Source organism: Heterocephalus glaber, unplaced genomic scaffold (genome assembly GCF_053883595.1).
Source record: "Heterocephalus glaber isolate CG9 unplaced genomic scaffold, H.glaber_assembly_v1.0 deba00001569, whole genome shotgun sequence".
In the NCBI taxonomy this organism is placed as follows: domain Eukaryota; kingdom Metazoa; phylum Chordata; class Mammalia; order Rodentia; family Bathyergidae; genus Heterocephalus; species Heterocephalus glaber.
The window spans coordinates 11774613-11789877 of record NW_028258354.1 but is presented as its reverse complement, the minus strand read 5'-3'; the positions used below and the strand labels follow the sequence as shown (position 1 = coordinate 11789877).

The 15265-nt window shown below is 37.7% G+C and overlaps 1 protein-coding gene across 17 annotated transcripts in view; it reads left to right on the top strand.

Moving 5' to 3' along the window:
* Grip1 (glutamate receptor interacting protein 1) overlaps window positions 1-15265 on the top strand; it is a 661025-nt gene that overhangs the window by 565097 nt on the left and 80663 nt on the right. For 10 of the 17 annotated variants that reach the window (XR_015443415.1, XM_087192377.1, XM_087192373.1 and 7 more), the window contains 3 exons: window positions 406-575; window positions 6390-6545; window positions 7170-7325. Coding sequence is in view for 16 of the 17 variants with exons in the window: in XM_087192377.1 (XP_087048503.1) it covers window positions 406-575; window positions 6390-6545; window positions 7170-7325 (482 nt within the window). In the remaining variant the exon portion in view is untranslated. The remainder of the gene's footprint in view (window positions 1-405; window positions 576-6389; window positions 6546-7169; window positions 7326-15265) is intronic. The other 7 variants (XM_021241552.2, XM_087192376.1, XM_087192382.1 and 4 more) reach the window with 3 other exon arrangements.

Below are 15265 nucleotides of genomic sequence, written 5' to 3'. Positions count from 1 at the left end.
TTCCAATTCTGTTAGCCCTGGCTTGAGAATCTGAATATTTACCAACTCATGTTAATAGAAAAGTCTAGGAAGAAAAACAGAAAAAAAAATCAAGGGGAAAAATTTCCTTTTCTTGCTCTTCTCTTGCTCACTTCTCTTCAGTGTTCAGCACCATGACTCCCAAATGGTATTATCACAAGAAGGACAAGAGAAAACATTTCTTTGCATTTTTCTATATTCTCCATGAGATTTTACACTACAATGCACACTCCGGGTACCTAAAACGTGACAGATGGTGTTTCCTATACTACTGAAACTTTTCTTTTTTTTGAAGTAAATGAAAACTGTGTGAAATTCTTTGAAGGACATGAAAGTCGAGTTCCAAAGAGGAAGACACCTCACTATCCTGTGTTTTTTCTTCCTTAGATGTGGTGCATTGCATGTGGGGGATCACATCCTCTCCATCGATGGCACCAGCATGGAGTACTGTACACTAGCAGAAGCAACCCAGTTCCTGGCGAACACCATGGACCAGGTCAAGCTTGAGATTCTTCCCCACCATCAGACCCGCCTGGCCCTGAAGGGACCTGACCATGGTGAGAGGAGCTCTTCGGATAAATCTCTTTCTCTTGCTCTTACAGTTGTTGCCTCATCCAGAAAGTTGGAAAGCAGAGGAATACTGAGTTTAATTCTGCCTTTATCATTTCTTTTCAAAGCAACAAGTTATCTTTGTTTACTCTGTCTCATCATCCAAATCCCTTTTCCCAAGCCACACATAATTTAGTGGAAACCCCAAAATTGAAGAAAGAACTACTATTTGAGTAGGCTAGTACTCTTCATCATTATTATTTTTTAAAAGTCTGGTGCAAAGTAAGAGAGACAAGAAGAGAAATAATTTGATTTCCTGGTATTTGATTTCCAGTCTTCATGAATGATAATTGAGACAAGTAGTAAATTTAGTTTTTTAAACAAAATTGATGTTAATAACAGACCTTTCAAATGTTTAGTATGAAACGCCTAGTTGTATGAAAGGCTGACTTTCTTTATATTTAGTCTGTTTTCCAGAGACAATCAAAATTTCTTACTCCATATATTCAGTTTAAAAATGTCACTGAGGGAAGCTGCATTTTCACTTCTCTAAAGTTCAGAGATATGTCTGCAGAGAATTTATATACCATCCACCTGGGCATGTTTAAACAAAACCTGTTATAAGAAAAGGGACTTTGAGCCCCAAATCAAATGAAGTCAGGCTCTCCAGTGAGGTTTTTTGTTCCAAGTCTTCTTGTTCCTTAAACCAAATACTCTCCTTAGTTATTCCTTTTACAGGAAGCCTCCCTAGTATCGGCATGTGTAGCCTAAAAAAGAGACAATGCGTTTTTGTATATTTAGAGAGAGCATAGTGTCCTTTAATATTGAAGTTTTTCTTGTGAGGAGATCATTTTTATTATGTGTTTCCCACATCTAAACTGCACTGCCCTTCTCTGAAGCTAGAAAAATGAAAGTGGGGGCAGATAATTCTCATACTGAAGGAGTCAGCTGAATGCAACCTTTTTAATTAAATGGAACTTAGCCCTGGAGCTAATGAAAATCTCTAGTACAATGTCACCCTTATTGGATTTTAATTTTACACATTGGAGTAGAGAAACGATGCAGCATAGGCTAGAAAGGAAAATCAGCATCAGTTGAATAGCAATGCTAAGGAACTCAGGGAAGGTGACGTCCATGGAAATATGAGTGTTCCCACCAGTAGCCCCTACAGGCCTTTCCTACACACTGGCTGAGAAGTTCCTAAAACTGTTTAAGTTTCTTCTAAATTAACCTGAAGTCACCTTTGGATTTGAAGCACAGAATATATAAGAAGAACTCTGTGTAGTACTCTTTCAGCATAGTATTTTGCTTGCTAAATTCTGATATCAGTGAATTGGGAATGTGTAGCATACCCTTGAAAAATGTTACTCCCTTTTGCAGCTTCATTTATTTAACTTTGATTTGCCCTGTGTACCTATCATAAATAGTTTCCAATTTGAAATATTAAACATTTATTTGCCAAGACAGTTTAAAAACTGAATTTAAATACTAAAATGTATGGAAAAGCACGTTTTCTTCACTATAAAACTTGATGTTATTTATATGTGCGAGGTAGGAGGCTGACAGTTTAAGTAACTCTCGCTTCTGATCCCATCATAAACTATTGCTAAAAATAATTTATCATCTTCCTTACGCTTACAGACATAACCTCTGCATTTTACAGTAAAATCAGACTTGCATTTGCAAAAGGAAATAAATACTGACTCCTAAGCATAATTAAATCATAATCAAGAAGGAAAAATAATACAAACACATTGTTTCGTTGTGTTTGCAATTCTAAAACTTCTATTTTTGTTTAGTGGAGTTTGACATAATTTACCTTTTTTCCACAAGAAATTTCTGGTTGTTTTTTTCAAGATCTCTGATGCCTGAATAGTGTTTCTCTAAGCCCAAGGGTAGATGGAGACATATTTCCCAAATTTTGATAGCAGCAAAGCATTCACAATGTTTTCAGAGTAATGTCAAAATCATTGGTTGCTTTTAATGGTAGGAGGCAACATTAAGCTAAAAAATAAGTTTTCAGGGCTGCGAATGTAGCTCAGGGGTAGAGTGCTTGCCTAGCACTCACGAGGTCCTAGATTCTTTCCCTAGCACCTAGAGAGTAAGGAAAAAAAGAAGGAAGGGAGGGAGAAAGAAAAATAAAAGTTTTCAGTGAAGTTAAAAATTGTTTCTACTGTGGACTGTTGAGAAATATAATTGTGATTGAAGGAAACTGAGACTTTTCAAAAGATAATGTGACCAGAGTCACTAGGTTTGATACATTCAGTATCAGGAGGACGTTCCCCTCTGTGAGCTTCAGGCCAAGCCATGAAAGCTGCTTTCACTAGTTTTCTTGGTTGTCCTGGGCAGAACAAGCAGATCCAATGAGAGGGGAAAAATAAAGACAGCATCTTCTATGTCACATACTTCTTAGGACTGCAATAGTGATGTCACCAACAAACAATGTGGGAAGCACTGTGTTTTAAACTTTCTGTTTACTTCTCTGAAACAGGGAGGGGAATTAAGTACACCTGTGGGAAGAGGCAGTGTAGCATGATGGCTGAGGGTGGGGACTCTAGAACAGATATCCAGAGCTTTAATGGTGCTCCTCCACTCAGGACCCTAACCAAGTCACACAAATTTCTTGTACCTCAAGTTCTTTATCTGTAAGGTAGAGGTTAAAATAAGAGCTGCCTCACAGGAATATTGTGATCATTATCTGAGCTAATCCATGAAAAAGCACTTGGCACAGTGACTGGAATGTAGTAAGGACTCCACGGAAGTAGGCTGTCACTATTGCACAATTAGAGAATGCCTCTTAATGTTCTTTACAAAATGAAAGAGCATGGGAAAAATGTACCATCTTTTTATTAAACTCCTGATACCTAGTATATGAGTATCAAGTAGACCACTGTAAAACAACAGATTTGGAGGGTACATTCAAAGAGACAGTAACTCTTTTCTCTGCCCTACATTATTTGTTGAAGACCTTTTGCATTCATTATACATGACATGCAATTTTGTGCATCATCTTACATCATTTTTTTGGTCTCTTAATTATTTCACATGTGTGAAGATTTAGTTTCTAATAATAGTTCAAAGTCAAGGGAAAGTTTATAGTCCTAAACCATCTGGTCTTTTCCTACTATCCCACTGCCCTCTCTGGTTTGGTTTCTCTCTCTGCTGCTCTAGTTCAGGCCACCATCACTGTCAGGCCATCACCTGCACTTAACCTGCTTATAGATGGTGCAGTGCAAGGCATACAATAAGTGCTCAATAATATCTTCTTTCTTTCTTAATTGGGCTTGACATTACTAATAAAGGCCCCATTTTCAAAATACTGAATAAAGAACTTGATCAAAAAGGTGGGCGTTAAATTCTGAAGTCCATTCACTGCACTCCAGCTTCATTTGAAATACAGAAGAACTGCTTTGTTAAGAGTAGACAGAGCAGCTGTGATTGTACATTAGTCAGACCCACCAGTAACTGCATCTTGCTAAAAAGTAGCCTCATATACCCGCAAAGTAAAAAACGATGAAAGAGAATCCACTAAGGACTTCTCTGGAATAGTCTTTGATCTAAAGGAAAATGCTGCCACAGTATGGATGTGGACACTCTGAATGATATTCTTGTTCATTCTTGGGTTCATTTATTGATTCATTACTTCATCAGTCATTATATTTTAGGCACTGTGCTAGTTGTTAGGATATATCTAGTGAGCGAGACAGGCAGAATAATTCATATCTTTATAGAATGTACATCCCAGTATAAAGAGATAAACATTACAAATATATTACAAAGATAAAACTATTTCAGTATTAAGTGCTATGAAGAATATAAAACAGCAGGTGATGACATGGGCGAGGCAGCACTTCAGTCAGGAGGTCAGCAGCAACTTCTCTAAGGAGGTGGCACCTGAGCTGAGACCTGACTGATGAGAAGAAGCCAGCCATACAATTGGAGAAAGAATCACAAGTGCAAAGGCACTGGAGCAGAAAGGAGGCCTGGCATGTTCTAAGGGCAGGCAAAAAACCTGAGTGGCTAAAAAATGAATGTTGAGGAGAGTGACACACGTGGAGATAAAGAGATGTGTAAGGACTGTACTCTTTATTCTTTTTAATGGTAAGCAATTTAAACAAGTGTGATACTATCTAACCTTGTATTTAAAAAATCACCCTAGCTGTGTGTGAATACCTGAAAGCAGGTGTGAAGGATATGAATCAGGGAGCCTAGTCCATGAGTGTTTTAGTGGTCTAGATGAAAGTGATGGTGGCCTGAACTAGGACAGAGAAGATGGAGAGAGGAGTCCAACCAGAAAGCACAGTGGGATAGAAGAAAGGGGCAATTGATTTAGGACTATAAAATTACAGTGGCTCTGAACGTGTTCTTCTGAGATTTCTGACAGATCCCCTAAAACTTGAGTCCCTAGTGATTGAAATTCATTGAGTGAGAGACACCGCTATTTCCTTTAAAAGGCACTTTATTTTCCATTGGTAGGTAGAACAGTTGGCAGAATCAATATTATTACTCATAGCTCATTTGTTTTTATTCTGTGGACCAGCATCATGCTGAGCTCCTTCCATGCATAACTCTCACAGCAGTCCTGCAGAGTAGATGCTTTCATACCCTCCAGCTGACATGTAAGGAAACTGAGGCTGGAATCGGCTGAGTACCTGGCCAGGGTCATACAAAGAGTAAGGCCTGAAAGTAGAACTGAAGCCCAGGTCTGCCTCACTCCAGGGTGGCATCCCCTGCTAGGGTTTTCATTCCATGTAGTGTCTCACTCCAGAGAGGAGGAGAAAGGCCAATGAAGCCTATTTCATGGAAGGTACAACTTGTATCTAAATAGCCCTCCTCTTCATACATACATAGTATTTGAGTCCATGTGAATTATTTGACAGTAATTCACATGGACTAACATTAGAATCATAAAAGCAGGAAACAAACATTTATAGTTATTTTTAACTCCTTCAGATTATTCTGTCAGGAATAGTACAAAATATGATTCACATTTCAGAACACTGTTTAGAAAATCAAATTTTAACATTGAAATTACAATGGAAACATGATCTATATTTTTAAAAAATAAAAGGGACATGAAAACTTGGAAATAATTCTCATTAAATTTTTATGCTACCTTAAGGGAATATGAGAACATGTGAAGTAATTTAAGAATTAAATATTTTTAGTGAAATATGCTTTTTCCAAAAAAGTCAAAATATATTGAGACTTTTGCCCTTATTAATCAGGATACAAGTAAGATTCTGGTGCTGATAGATGATTAAAGTGGTTTATTGTTGAGGAAAATCAAGTTCAAGTGATGGATTGTAGTACAATTAAAATGTCAGAACAATAAATTGTGAAGTGTGACTAGTTGGCCACAGGAATCATGAACCAATGTGATTTATTGTTCCATCTTTTCTTTTTCTCTAAACAAGTGCTACTAGCTAGTCAGGATTTGCAAATCTTTAATTACTAATCATGTGCCATAGATCTTTATGAGACTGACTTTTAAGTTAAAAAAATGTTTTTAATCTCTGGTGTGAAGCACAGGAGAAGATTAGAAATTGATTCAATAGTCATCTTAAAATGAGAAAAAATGGGATGAGGAAAGGCACGCATTATTCTTGGGATGATGAAAAGTTTCCATGTCACTGATGTTAATCATCTGTTTTGCTGACCGCTGAGAAAAGGGAGAAAGCCAAATAAATTTTTTTCTTTGCAAGCAGCTTTCATTTTTGTTACTTTTTTTAATTTGTGCGATTTAGTTACTTTTTTTTTTTTTTTTTTTTTTGGTTCTGTGTTTGTTTTTCTTATTTCTCATCATCACTTCATGTGGGCAGTGAAAATTCAGAGAAGCGACAGGCAACTTCCCTGGGACGCCTGGGCCAGCAACCAGTGCAGCCTTCACCCCAGCCATCACTATAATGCACACCACCCTGACCATTGCAGCGTGCCCGCCCTGACTTTCCCGAAAGCGCCTCCTCCAAACAGCCCTCGTAATGTTCCCGGCTTTCTCGTCTCGCTCTTCTGCTTATGCTGCTCTCAGTCCTTCCTCCTCTGTTTCATTTCATCTTTGGCTTCATGGGTGTTGTGTGCTTTTTCTTCTTTTGTAATATGCAACATGTCATTTCTGACATCTCCTAAGTCTTTCTATTTCATTAGAAAGCATTTGTCCTTAAGAAAGGGTGTAAATATTTAAAATCTGTAATATGTGTTGCAGGAAATAACAGTTCAGAATAGTACAGATCTTTGTGCATGTGAAATCACTTATGAAATTTATGTTAGAAACTGTGAAAATGAGATTAAGTATTTGAAGCATTGAGTTGTTTTTTATGGAGAAAAACTTGTTTTAATGTCTGGGTATTTTGTCTAAAGCAAATTTCAGAGTCTTTGTGTCCCTGTGTGCTTCTGAGGATCCCACTGTTCCTCAGTACTTACAGATGCTTGCAACTCTGAGATTCTAGAGCACTGCTCCTGAGGCCTGCTCTCTGTCTGGCTGGAGTAGCTACTAACCATCACTCTGTGTCCTGTGTGTCTTTCTGGATCGTTACTGGTTGGCAAGGGTGGCAGGCTCATGCCCACCTGTGAGTGCTCTGTGCCAAGTCTTTACTCTCTTACAGCAGCTCTGGTGTCTTCATCCTTCTCTCCTACCTCCATGAGTGCATACAGCCTGAGCTCTCTGAACTTGGGGACTTTACCTCGAAGCCTCTACTCCACTAGCCCACGTGGAACCATGATGAGGAGGAGACTGAAAAAGAAAGACTTCAAAAGCTCTCGTAAGTAAAACATTACCAAATTTTAGTCATTTGGGCAGCAGAAAAGGTGTAGGCATCAAAGTCTGACATACTAGAATTTACGGAAAGAGTATTTCAAGAACTTAAATGAACAGGCAAATGCTAAGTAGCCAACAACTCGGGGCCAAAGACCATGACCTGATACCCTAATCTAAATGATAGATTGCATTGAATATAAGTTCACATTGAATTAGTTCATAATACTTGGCTACAACATTTTTTTGAGATTTTTTTTTCTTGCTCTTCTGATGTCATAACATAAAGATATGTTTTTTCTTTTAAGACTCCTTTATATCCTTTATATTTGAACATGAAATCTTTGTTTTTAGTTTCTTATTCCCTCTAAAACAATTATATGCAAACTCTGCCCCTCTTTTGATAAATGTATATGAATCTCATGCATTTATTTAATGTTATAAATTTCATACTGTTATATTTCCTGGCCTCTCCCAAAAAAGCAATGATTAGTTTGAACATTCCTTTCAAATTATATCTCATTCCCCAAATTTCCATTACTTCTTCATGAATGTACTCCCCCAAGAACACCTCTCTCACCTATATTTATTATTACTCCCTGCAGTTGATTCAGAAGGATAGAAGAATACTCATACTTATAGCAAGCATCCTAAAGTCTAGGAACTTCAGCTATTATTCCTGAAAATATTATTTTCTGGAAAAGCCAAGAACAATATAGACTAAGCAAAATGGAGAAGATGGAGTTGAGTAGTTGCTTTCAGGTAGCTGAGTATATGTACAAAGAGAAAGCTGATTGAGCCCCTTACCAGGGAAGAAACACAAATCACTCCTACACTGTATGTTTCTGTTGAGGAAGATCATGAGCCTCATCATACACACATAACTTTGAGGCGAAGAGAACGCCTACCTTTCCAACCAGATGTGAGCCTTGTTTAGAGGGGTGTGAGTATGTCTTGCACTGTATCTTTTTTGGTGGCTGTGATGGTGATTGTTTTAAAGAAACCAAAGAAGATGGGGGGGGGGGTCTCTTCTCTTCCTTTCCTGGGGAAATGAAGAAATAAGGAACACTCAAAGTTTCCTAAATAAAACCAAACCCAGATGCATCCAGGCTGGTATTTACAAGAGAATATTCTTGTGGGAGGAGTGGTCATGTGTTTTGGCTCTTCAGCTTGTTTGCCAGAGATTCGTTGACTCTAGAGGATCTCTTACCAGTCCCATCAGTGCCACCAACCCTGTGGAACATCATCTGTCACCCACACTGGGAAGTGATTTCATTATGTTACAAGAACCTGTGGGCTTCTTTACCCAAAAAAAAAACATAACAAATGATAGAGCTTTGTGGTGTACACATGACTTTGATTTACCTGTCCTTTTGAATATAAGGAAATTTGTCAACTTTAGTAAATGAAAATGACAAATTTGAAATTAAATAAAAGGAAAAGTAAGTTTATTGAACAAAGAGCATCTAAGGTCCCACTCATTTCTTAGCTGAGACTAAAATAAATTATTTACTCTTGGAGGAAACTAGTTGAGGGCAACATAGTGAAGTGGTTATGAGCCTGCTAGTGGTGGCAAACCTATGGCACACATGCCACAGCAGGCTGTTTTTATCATTGCAAGCTCTAAAAGGTTCACCATCACTGGTAGACACTAGAGCAAGCAGGCCTGTTATACTAGCATCATCATGTTCTAACTGTAGGATCTTGACAGGTTTCTTCAGCTCCCTGTGCCTTGGCTAAAAATGGGGATAATTACAAGACTTACCTCACTAAGTAACTGTAAAAATTATATGAGATTTTGTGTCCACACACATTTGCTAAAACAATATCTAGTGAACCATAAACACTATTAGTTAGCTACTTTGCATAGTTTAACTATTATATACATCAATATGAATTGTCCCCTGTGACATTACTACCAAATTTAAGCATTTTCTACAGTGGTTACTTTTTGACATGACATAGGTCTTGAGGCTTTCATTTAAGCCTTCAGGAATTTTTTACATATAATGGTTTCACTGTAACACTCCTCATTGACAGAAACAGGCTAACAGCCCTCAGCGGGAGAGAGTAATTAAAATGAATTCATTAATTTTGTATTTCTTCAAAGGCTAACCATTTGTTTGTGTTGGGTAAGAACTGCTGTGTTGATTAAGGCTGTTAGTGAATACAAATGGATGGTAATATGTTTGGCTATGGCAAGTTGATGTTTGCACATCTTGAATTTTGTATTAGGAAACAAAGCTGAGACCACACTGTCATTGATGCCTACAACCAACTCATAAATTTTTTCTTGAATCAGCACATCATTCTCCAATATAGTAGAAATATAAACAGAAATGAGGTTTGAGACATTTCTCATTCATGTTTGCCAAACCAGAGCACCACTAACAATGTATGTAACAGAGTGCTTATAAATATGGCTCAGGAGATCATAATTTTATACTTTAGTCAAACAATAAAGCCCCAAATGCTATGTACTTTTATTTCTACCTCAGAAAGACCTAAAAACAATAATGATAGGATTCCAAATGCTAAAAAAAATTGAGAATTTCTTTTTTTTTTTATTGCTTAAATTTGATATGGTCATATTAGATGTAAAGGTCTTACCAAGTAACTGAGAATAAAAGTTTTATTGCCACTTTCACTATACCCTGGTTTATTTCCCCCACTTTATTTATGTCTTTCTCCTGTGCCACCAGTTGCTGCCCGCTTTCTAATACTTATGTTTCTATAGCAACTAGGCTATTTGTATGGATAGTGAATCATGGCAAAAGTCACAAATATAATAAAAAGTCTCTTTGCTGTTTTGGTGATGAGTTGAGGCCAGAGCTTGTAAAAGAGAAAAAAAAAATCTCACATATATTTCCAGTACAAAGTAAGAATATAGCCAGAAAAGAATGCAATATTCTTACATAAGTATTAAAACATTGTGTATCATTGACCAAAGGAGAATACGGAGAGTCTGTAACAACTTTTTGAGGATTAAAACAAGAAAGTCTTCTGTTTGTTTTTTGGAAGGAGTGATGAGTATACTGAGGTTCATACCACGAGTAGATTCACAAAGCCCTGGAGGGTTGGAGAGCCCTGCTGTAGAGAACACTGGCTCTTCCTCTCTTCTGAATCCACTTGTCTTTCCCTCACTCCCCAGCTGTCCCTTTTTCTGCCAAAGAGGACAGGGCTCCTCCCAGAATCCCATCATGCACGTGTCAGGGGAGCATGACTAAGCAGCAGACCCAGCTCATCCCTTCCTGCTTCTACACACATAGACCTCGCTTGTTTCCAGTCTTCCTGAGTTGCAGAAAATTGTAGAAGTTGGAACAACACATTTCCAGAATGCTCTTTAGTTCTTTGGTTACCATCACCTACTACTAGAGAAGGTGAGAGGAAGAAAAATTTTAAAAATTAAAAAATTTTATGGTCTCTTCCACTGACCCCTGAAAAAAGAACTAAAGGTAAAAATGGCTATAGTAAAGGTAAGCTTTTATGAGTGACTGTACAGGCAGCCCTCGAGGGGGACAGCTTAGAATAGAAGTTGCCTGACTCCCACCCCACTCCTGTTTGGAGAGGAAAATGTCCAGTGCCTCTCCTACTCGCCCGGGCTGGATCACATGACCTGTAGTGTGGTGGGTTTACCTAAGATTGACCTAGTGAGACAGAAGCTCCAAATTACAAGATCAAATAATAAAAACACATTATGTCAGTAAACCTTACAGGGACTTCACCCACTAAACTTTTTAAATGCCGCTCCTATCTGATAGTAAACTAAACGACCTCCTAAGATTTAAAAAAAAAAAATGGTGGAATTTTCAACTTTTAGGCCCAAAGCTATCTTTGGTTCCCCCTGGACAGATAGGAATTGGAAAAAACAGTCATTCCCTGAAAACCTGAAGAGTTGTGACAGAACTTCAAGGAGTTGTAAATGGGAACTGCGCAGAGCAGATGTGAATCTTGGACACACACCAGTAAGCTAGATTCAAATGTAGATGTGTCATCTTTTTCTTCACGTTGAGTAGAAGCAGACACACCTTGAGACATAGCCAGAAGCACATAGCCTGTTGCTGACTGCTTCCCTCACAGGAGTATCTGCTACTGGAAAGGGAATTTATCATACAAACTTTAAACTACCGGGTTATAATCACCTTTACTTTCTTTTGTTTGTTGACTACATTAATGAAGCAGGTTAATTAACCTGCTTTTTCTCCTCCAAGTAATGTAGTTTTTTATCTTTTCGCTTCTCATTTATACGTCTATAATTTATCTTTTCCATATCTGGTAATAGTTTCTAAGAGTCTGATACATATAAGTTATCAATACAATTTCAAATGAAACTTTACAGTTTCAAAGAATGGATTCCAATGTGTTAGAGGAGTTTTAGAGTTCATTTACTATAATCCCATATTTATGATGTAAATTATAACTGTATAATTACAAAATCAATCCATAATATAAATTTATTTTAGGGCTGGGGATTTAGCTCAGTGGTTCCACCACCTGCCTCAAAAGCTGAGGACCCAGGTTCGATCCCCAGTACCAAAAAAAAAAAAGCCATTATTTGGGCCCGAGATTTAACTCAGTGGTTTTGCTGCCTGCTGCGCAAGCACAAGGACCCGAGTTCGATCCCCGGTTCCAAAAAAAAATTTTATTTTAAATCCTAAATTGAGTTAGCTAATAATTTCTATCACATGAAGTTTTCACAGATAGAGCTTATAGAGGTAATGATACCATCATTTAGTACTTCTATTTCCAGTATACACATTACAGGCTACTTTATCTGTAATCTAGCTGAGAGAGAATGATAATGTTTCCTCTTAAGGAAAAGAAGGGTTTTTTTCTTCTTCATCCTAGGCAAAGAATCCACCTTACCTTCCCTTACCCTGTCAGCTACAGTAATCTACCATGATAAAAAAAAAAAAAAGTGTGGGTCCTGAATAATGACTTCTAATTACTTATAGTAACTCAGCAGCCTCAATGGGAACTGTTGGCTCTAGGAAGGAAAATGTAGATTATAGAGCAAAACTTGATTCATTTCTCATTTATTCAGCATTTATTGAAAGCTCCAAGAACTAAGATTTCAAAGATAATAAGATCTAGACCCAACATTCTAAGAAGGCAAGGTCAAGTGGAGAGAAGTGCAACCAAACAAAAACCTGATAAAAGCTGGAAAGGGAGGATATATTAGAAATGTAGAAAAGTAAGTACCTAATTCCACCTAGAGTTATCAAGGAAAGGGACATCGAAAACCCAGAGGAGGGGCTAATGAATCAGATGACACAGAATATATTAATATATGAAGGTATGCAAACAGGCCTGGAGCACCAGGCATAGGAGGGAGCAGGGAAGAACATAGTATTGAATGAGTAAGAGATGAGCTTAAGGGCTGGGGATTTAGCTCAGTGGTTCCACCGCCTGCCTCACAAGCAGAGGGACCTGAGTTCGATCCCTGGTACCAAAAAAAAAAAGTCAAGATGAGCTTAAGAAGAATTTTGCATGCAATGCTAAAATTAAAACGTTGTTTCATAGAAAATGAGAACCACTGAAATGTGTTAAACTTTGCCTATTAGAAAGGCCAGTCTAGTGACAAGTTGAAGCCCTATTAGCATGAGATAACAGGCTAGGACACACTCAGGATGTCTGTACAATAACCTGTACTAGTGATGATGAAGCTCTGTTCTAGGGGAACAGATAAGTTGGGGTCTCATCATGAAGGAAGAGTTCATCTGGTAATAATATCTACAAAGCACCAAGCATTGGAAGACCCTGAAAAGTGTGTATTAGAATAGTTGATATAAAAAGTAGTGAAATCTTACAATTTTGAAAGTAAAAAGGTAAAGGAGGACTCATGAAAGATATCTTCTGTGTTATCCTGTAAGAACTTAGCAGCTGGTGGAATTTAGACAATGAGCAGTTGGGAGTCAAAGGATACTTTGAGATGCTGGATGGCTGTACACATCTAAGTCTCACAGAAATAGGAGAGACATTAAAACAGGGAAGATGAGTTACTTAATTTTGAAAACACTAATTTTGAGAAGCTGATGGAACATGTTTACAATGGATATCTATAAAGTGAAGAAGTTCATCACTGAAATTTGAAAGACATTAGATTGAATTGAAAAGAAGCATAGAGAGGTTGTGTTGTAGGCACATGGAAGGTGAATGAGAGAACAAATGAGAAAAATGAAGGCATAAATGCCTGGGAAGTCTCTGATTCCTACACAGAAGGAAACAAAAGGATTGGCAGGGAATGAAAATGTAAGAAACTAAGAAATAAATTTCATGGAAACTAGAGAGCAGTTCCAGAAAGGAGAGGATGGTCTTAAAGCCAGTCACTGCAAAACAATTAGAATGAATGAGGCCATAGATTTTTGACAACTATGAAGTCATCAGTGAGAATGGTTCAGGAAAGGGTGAAGGAAGAAGCCAAATTTTAAGCCCTTTCAGAATCAGCACAAATTGAAAGACAGATGTCAGAAAGGTAGAGAAGTGAATGAGAAAGTTTAGAAGAGCAAGAGAAAGGTTCTTTATGACACAAAAAATCACAGAAGGGATGGAAAGGGAATAATATTTTACAAAACACTAAAAAGAGGAGTTAGTCTTAAAATGAAAGGAAGGATATACATCAGAAGTGGACAAAGAAATCAAAGACCTCTTCTCTGAAAACTATAGCACTCAGAAAAGACAGATTGAAGACAATATCAGAAAATGGAAAGACATCCCTTGCTCCTGGGTAGAAAGAATCAACATAGTGAAAATGGCCATACTTCCAAAACTGCTATATAGATTCAATGCAATCCCAGTTGAGATCCCAGAAGCATACTTCGTGGACCTTGAGAAAACAATCTGAAAATTCATTTGGAACAAGAAGAGATATACAATAGCAAAAGCAATTCTAAGCAACAGAGACATGGCAGGGGGTATCACAATCCCCAACTTGAAACTATACTACAAAGCTACTGTGAAAAAAACAGCATGGTACTGGCAAAGAAACAGACATGAGGACAGTGGAACAGATTAGAAGATACAGAAACAACTCCAGACACACTTGGCCACTTCATCTTCAAAAAAGGAGCCAAACACCCTCACTGGAGGAAAGATAGCCTCTTTAATAAATGGTGCTGGAAAAATTGAGTTTCAACTTGCCAAAGATTAAAACTAGACCTATATCTCTCACCATGCACTAAACTAAAATCAAAATGGATTAAAGATCTAAATATTAAAACAGAAATGCTGAACTGGCTGGAACAGAGGTTAGGTAGAACTCTTGAAGACATTAGTGTAGGAAAAGATTTTATGAACAAAACCTCAGTTGCCTGTGAACTACCACAAACAATCAACAAGTGAGATCTCTTCTTATTAAAAAGCTTCTGCACAGCAAGAGAAACCACCAACAGTGTGAAGAGACAACACACAATGTGGGAAAAAATTTTCACCTGCTGTTCCTCAGACAAAAGTCTGCTACCTAGAATCTATAAAAAACTTTAAAAAAACAGACCTTCAAAATTTAAAGACCCAATCCAAAAATGGGCATCTGAAATGAACAGACATTTCTCACACAAAGAAGTAGAAATGGCAAATAAATACATGAAAAAATGTTCAACATCACTGGTCATTTGAGAGATGCAAATGAAAACAAGGCTGAGATTCCACCTCACCCCAGAAAGAATGGCTGTTCTCATGAAATCAACCAATAATAAATGCTGGTGGGACTGTGGGGAAAGAGGAACCCTACTCCACTGCTGGTGGGAGTGTAGACTGGTGCAAGCACTGTGGAAATCACTATGGAGATACCTCAAAGAATTAGGACTGGAAGTCCCATTTGACCTAGCTATTCCCCTGCTGGGTATCTTCCCCAAAGAATCAAAAGAATCACATCACAGTGATATATGTGCACCCATGTTCATAGCAGCACAATTTGTAATAGCTAAAACTTGGAAATAGCCCAAATGC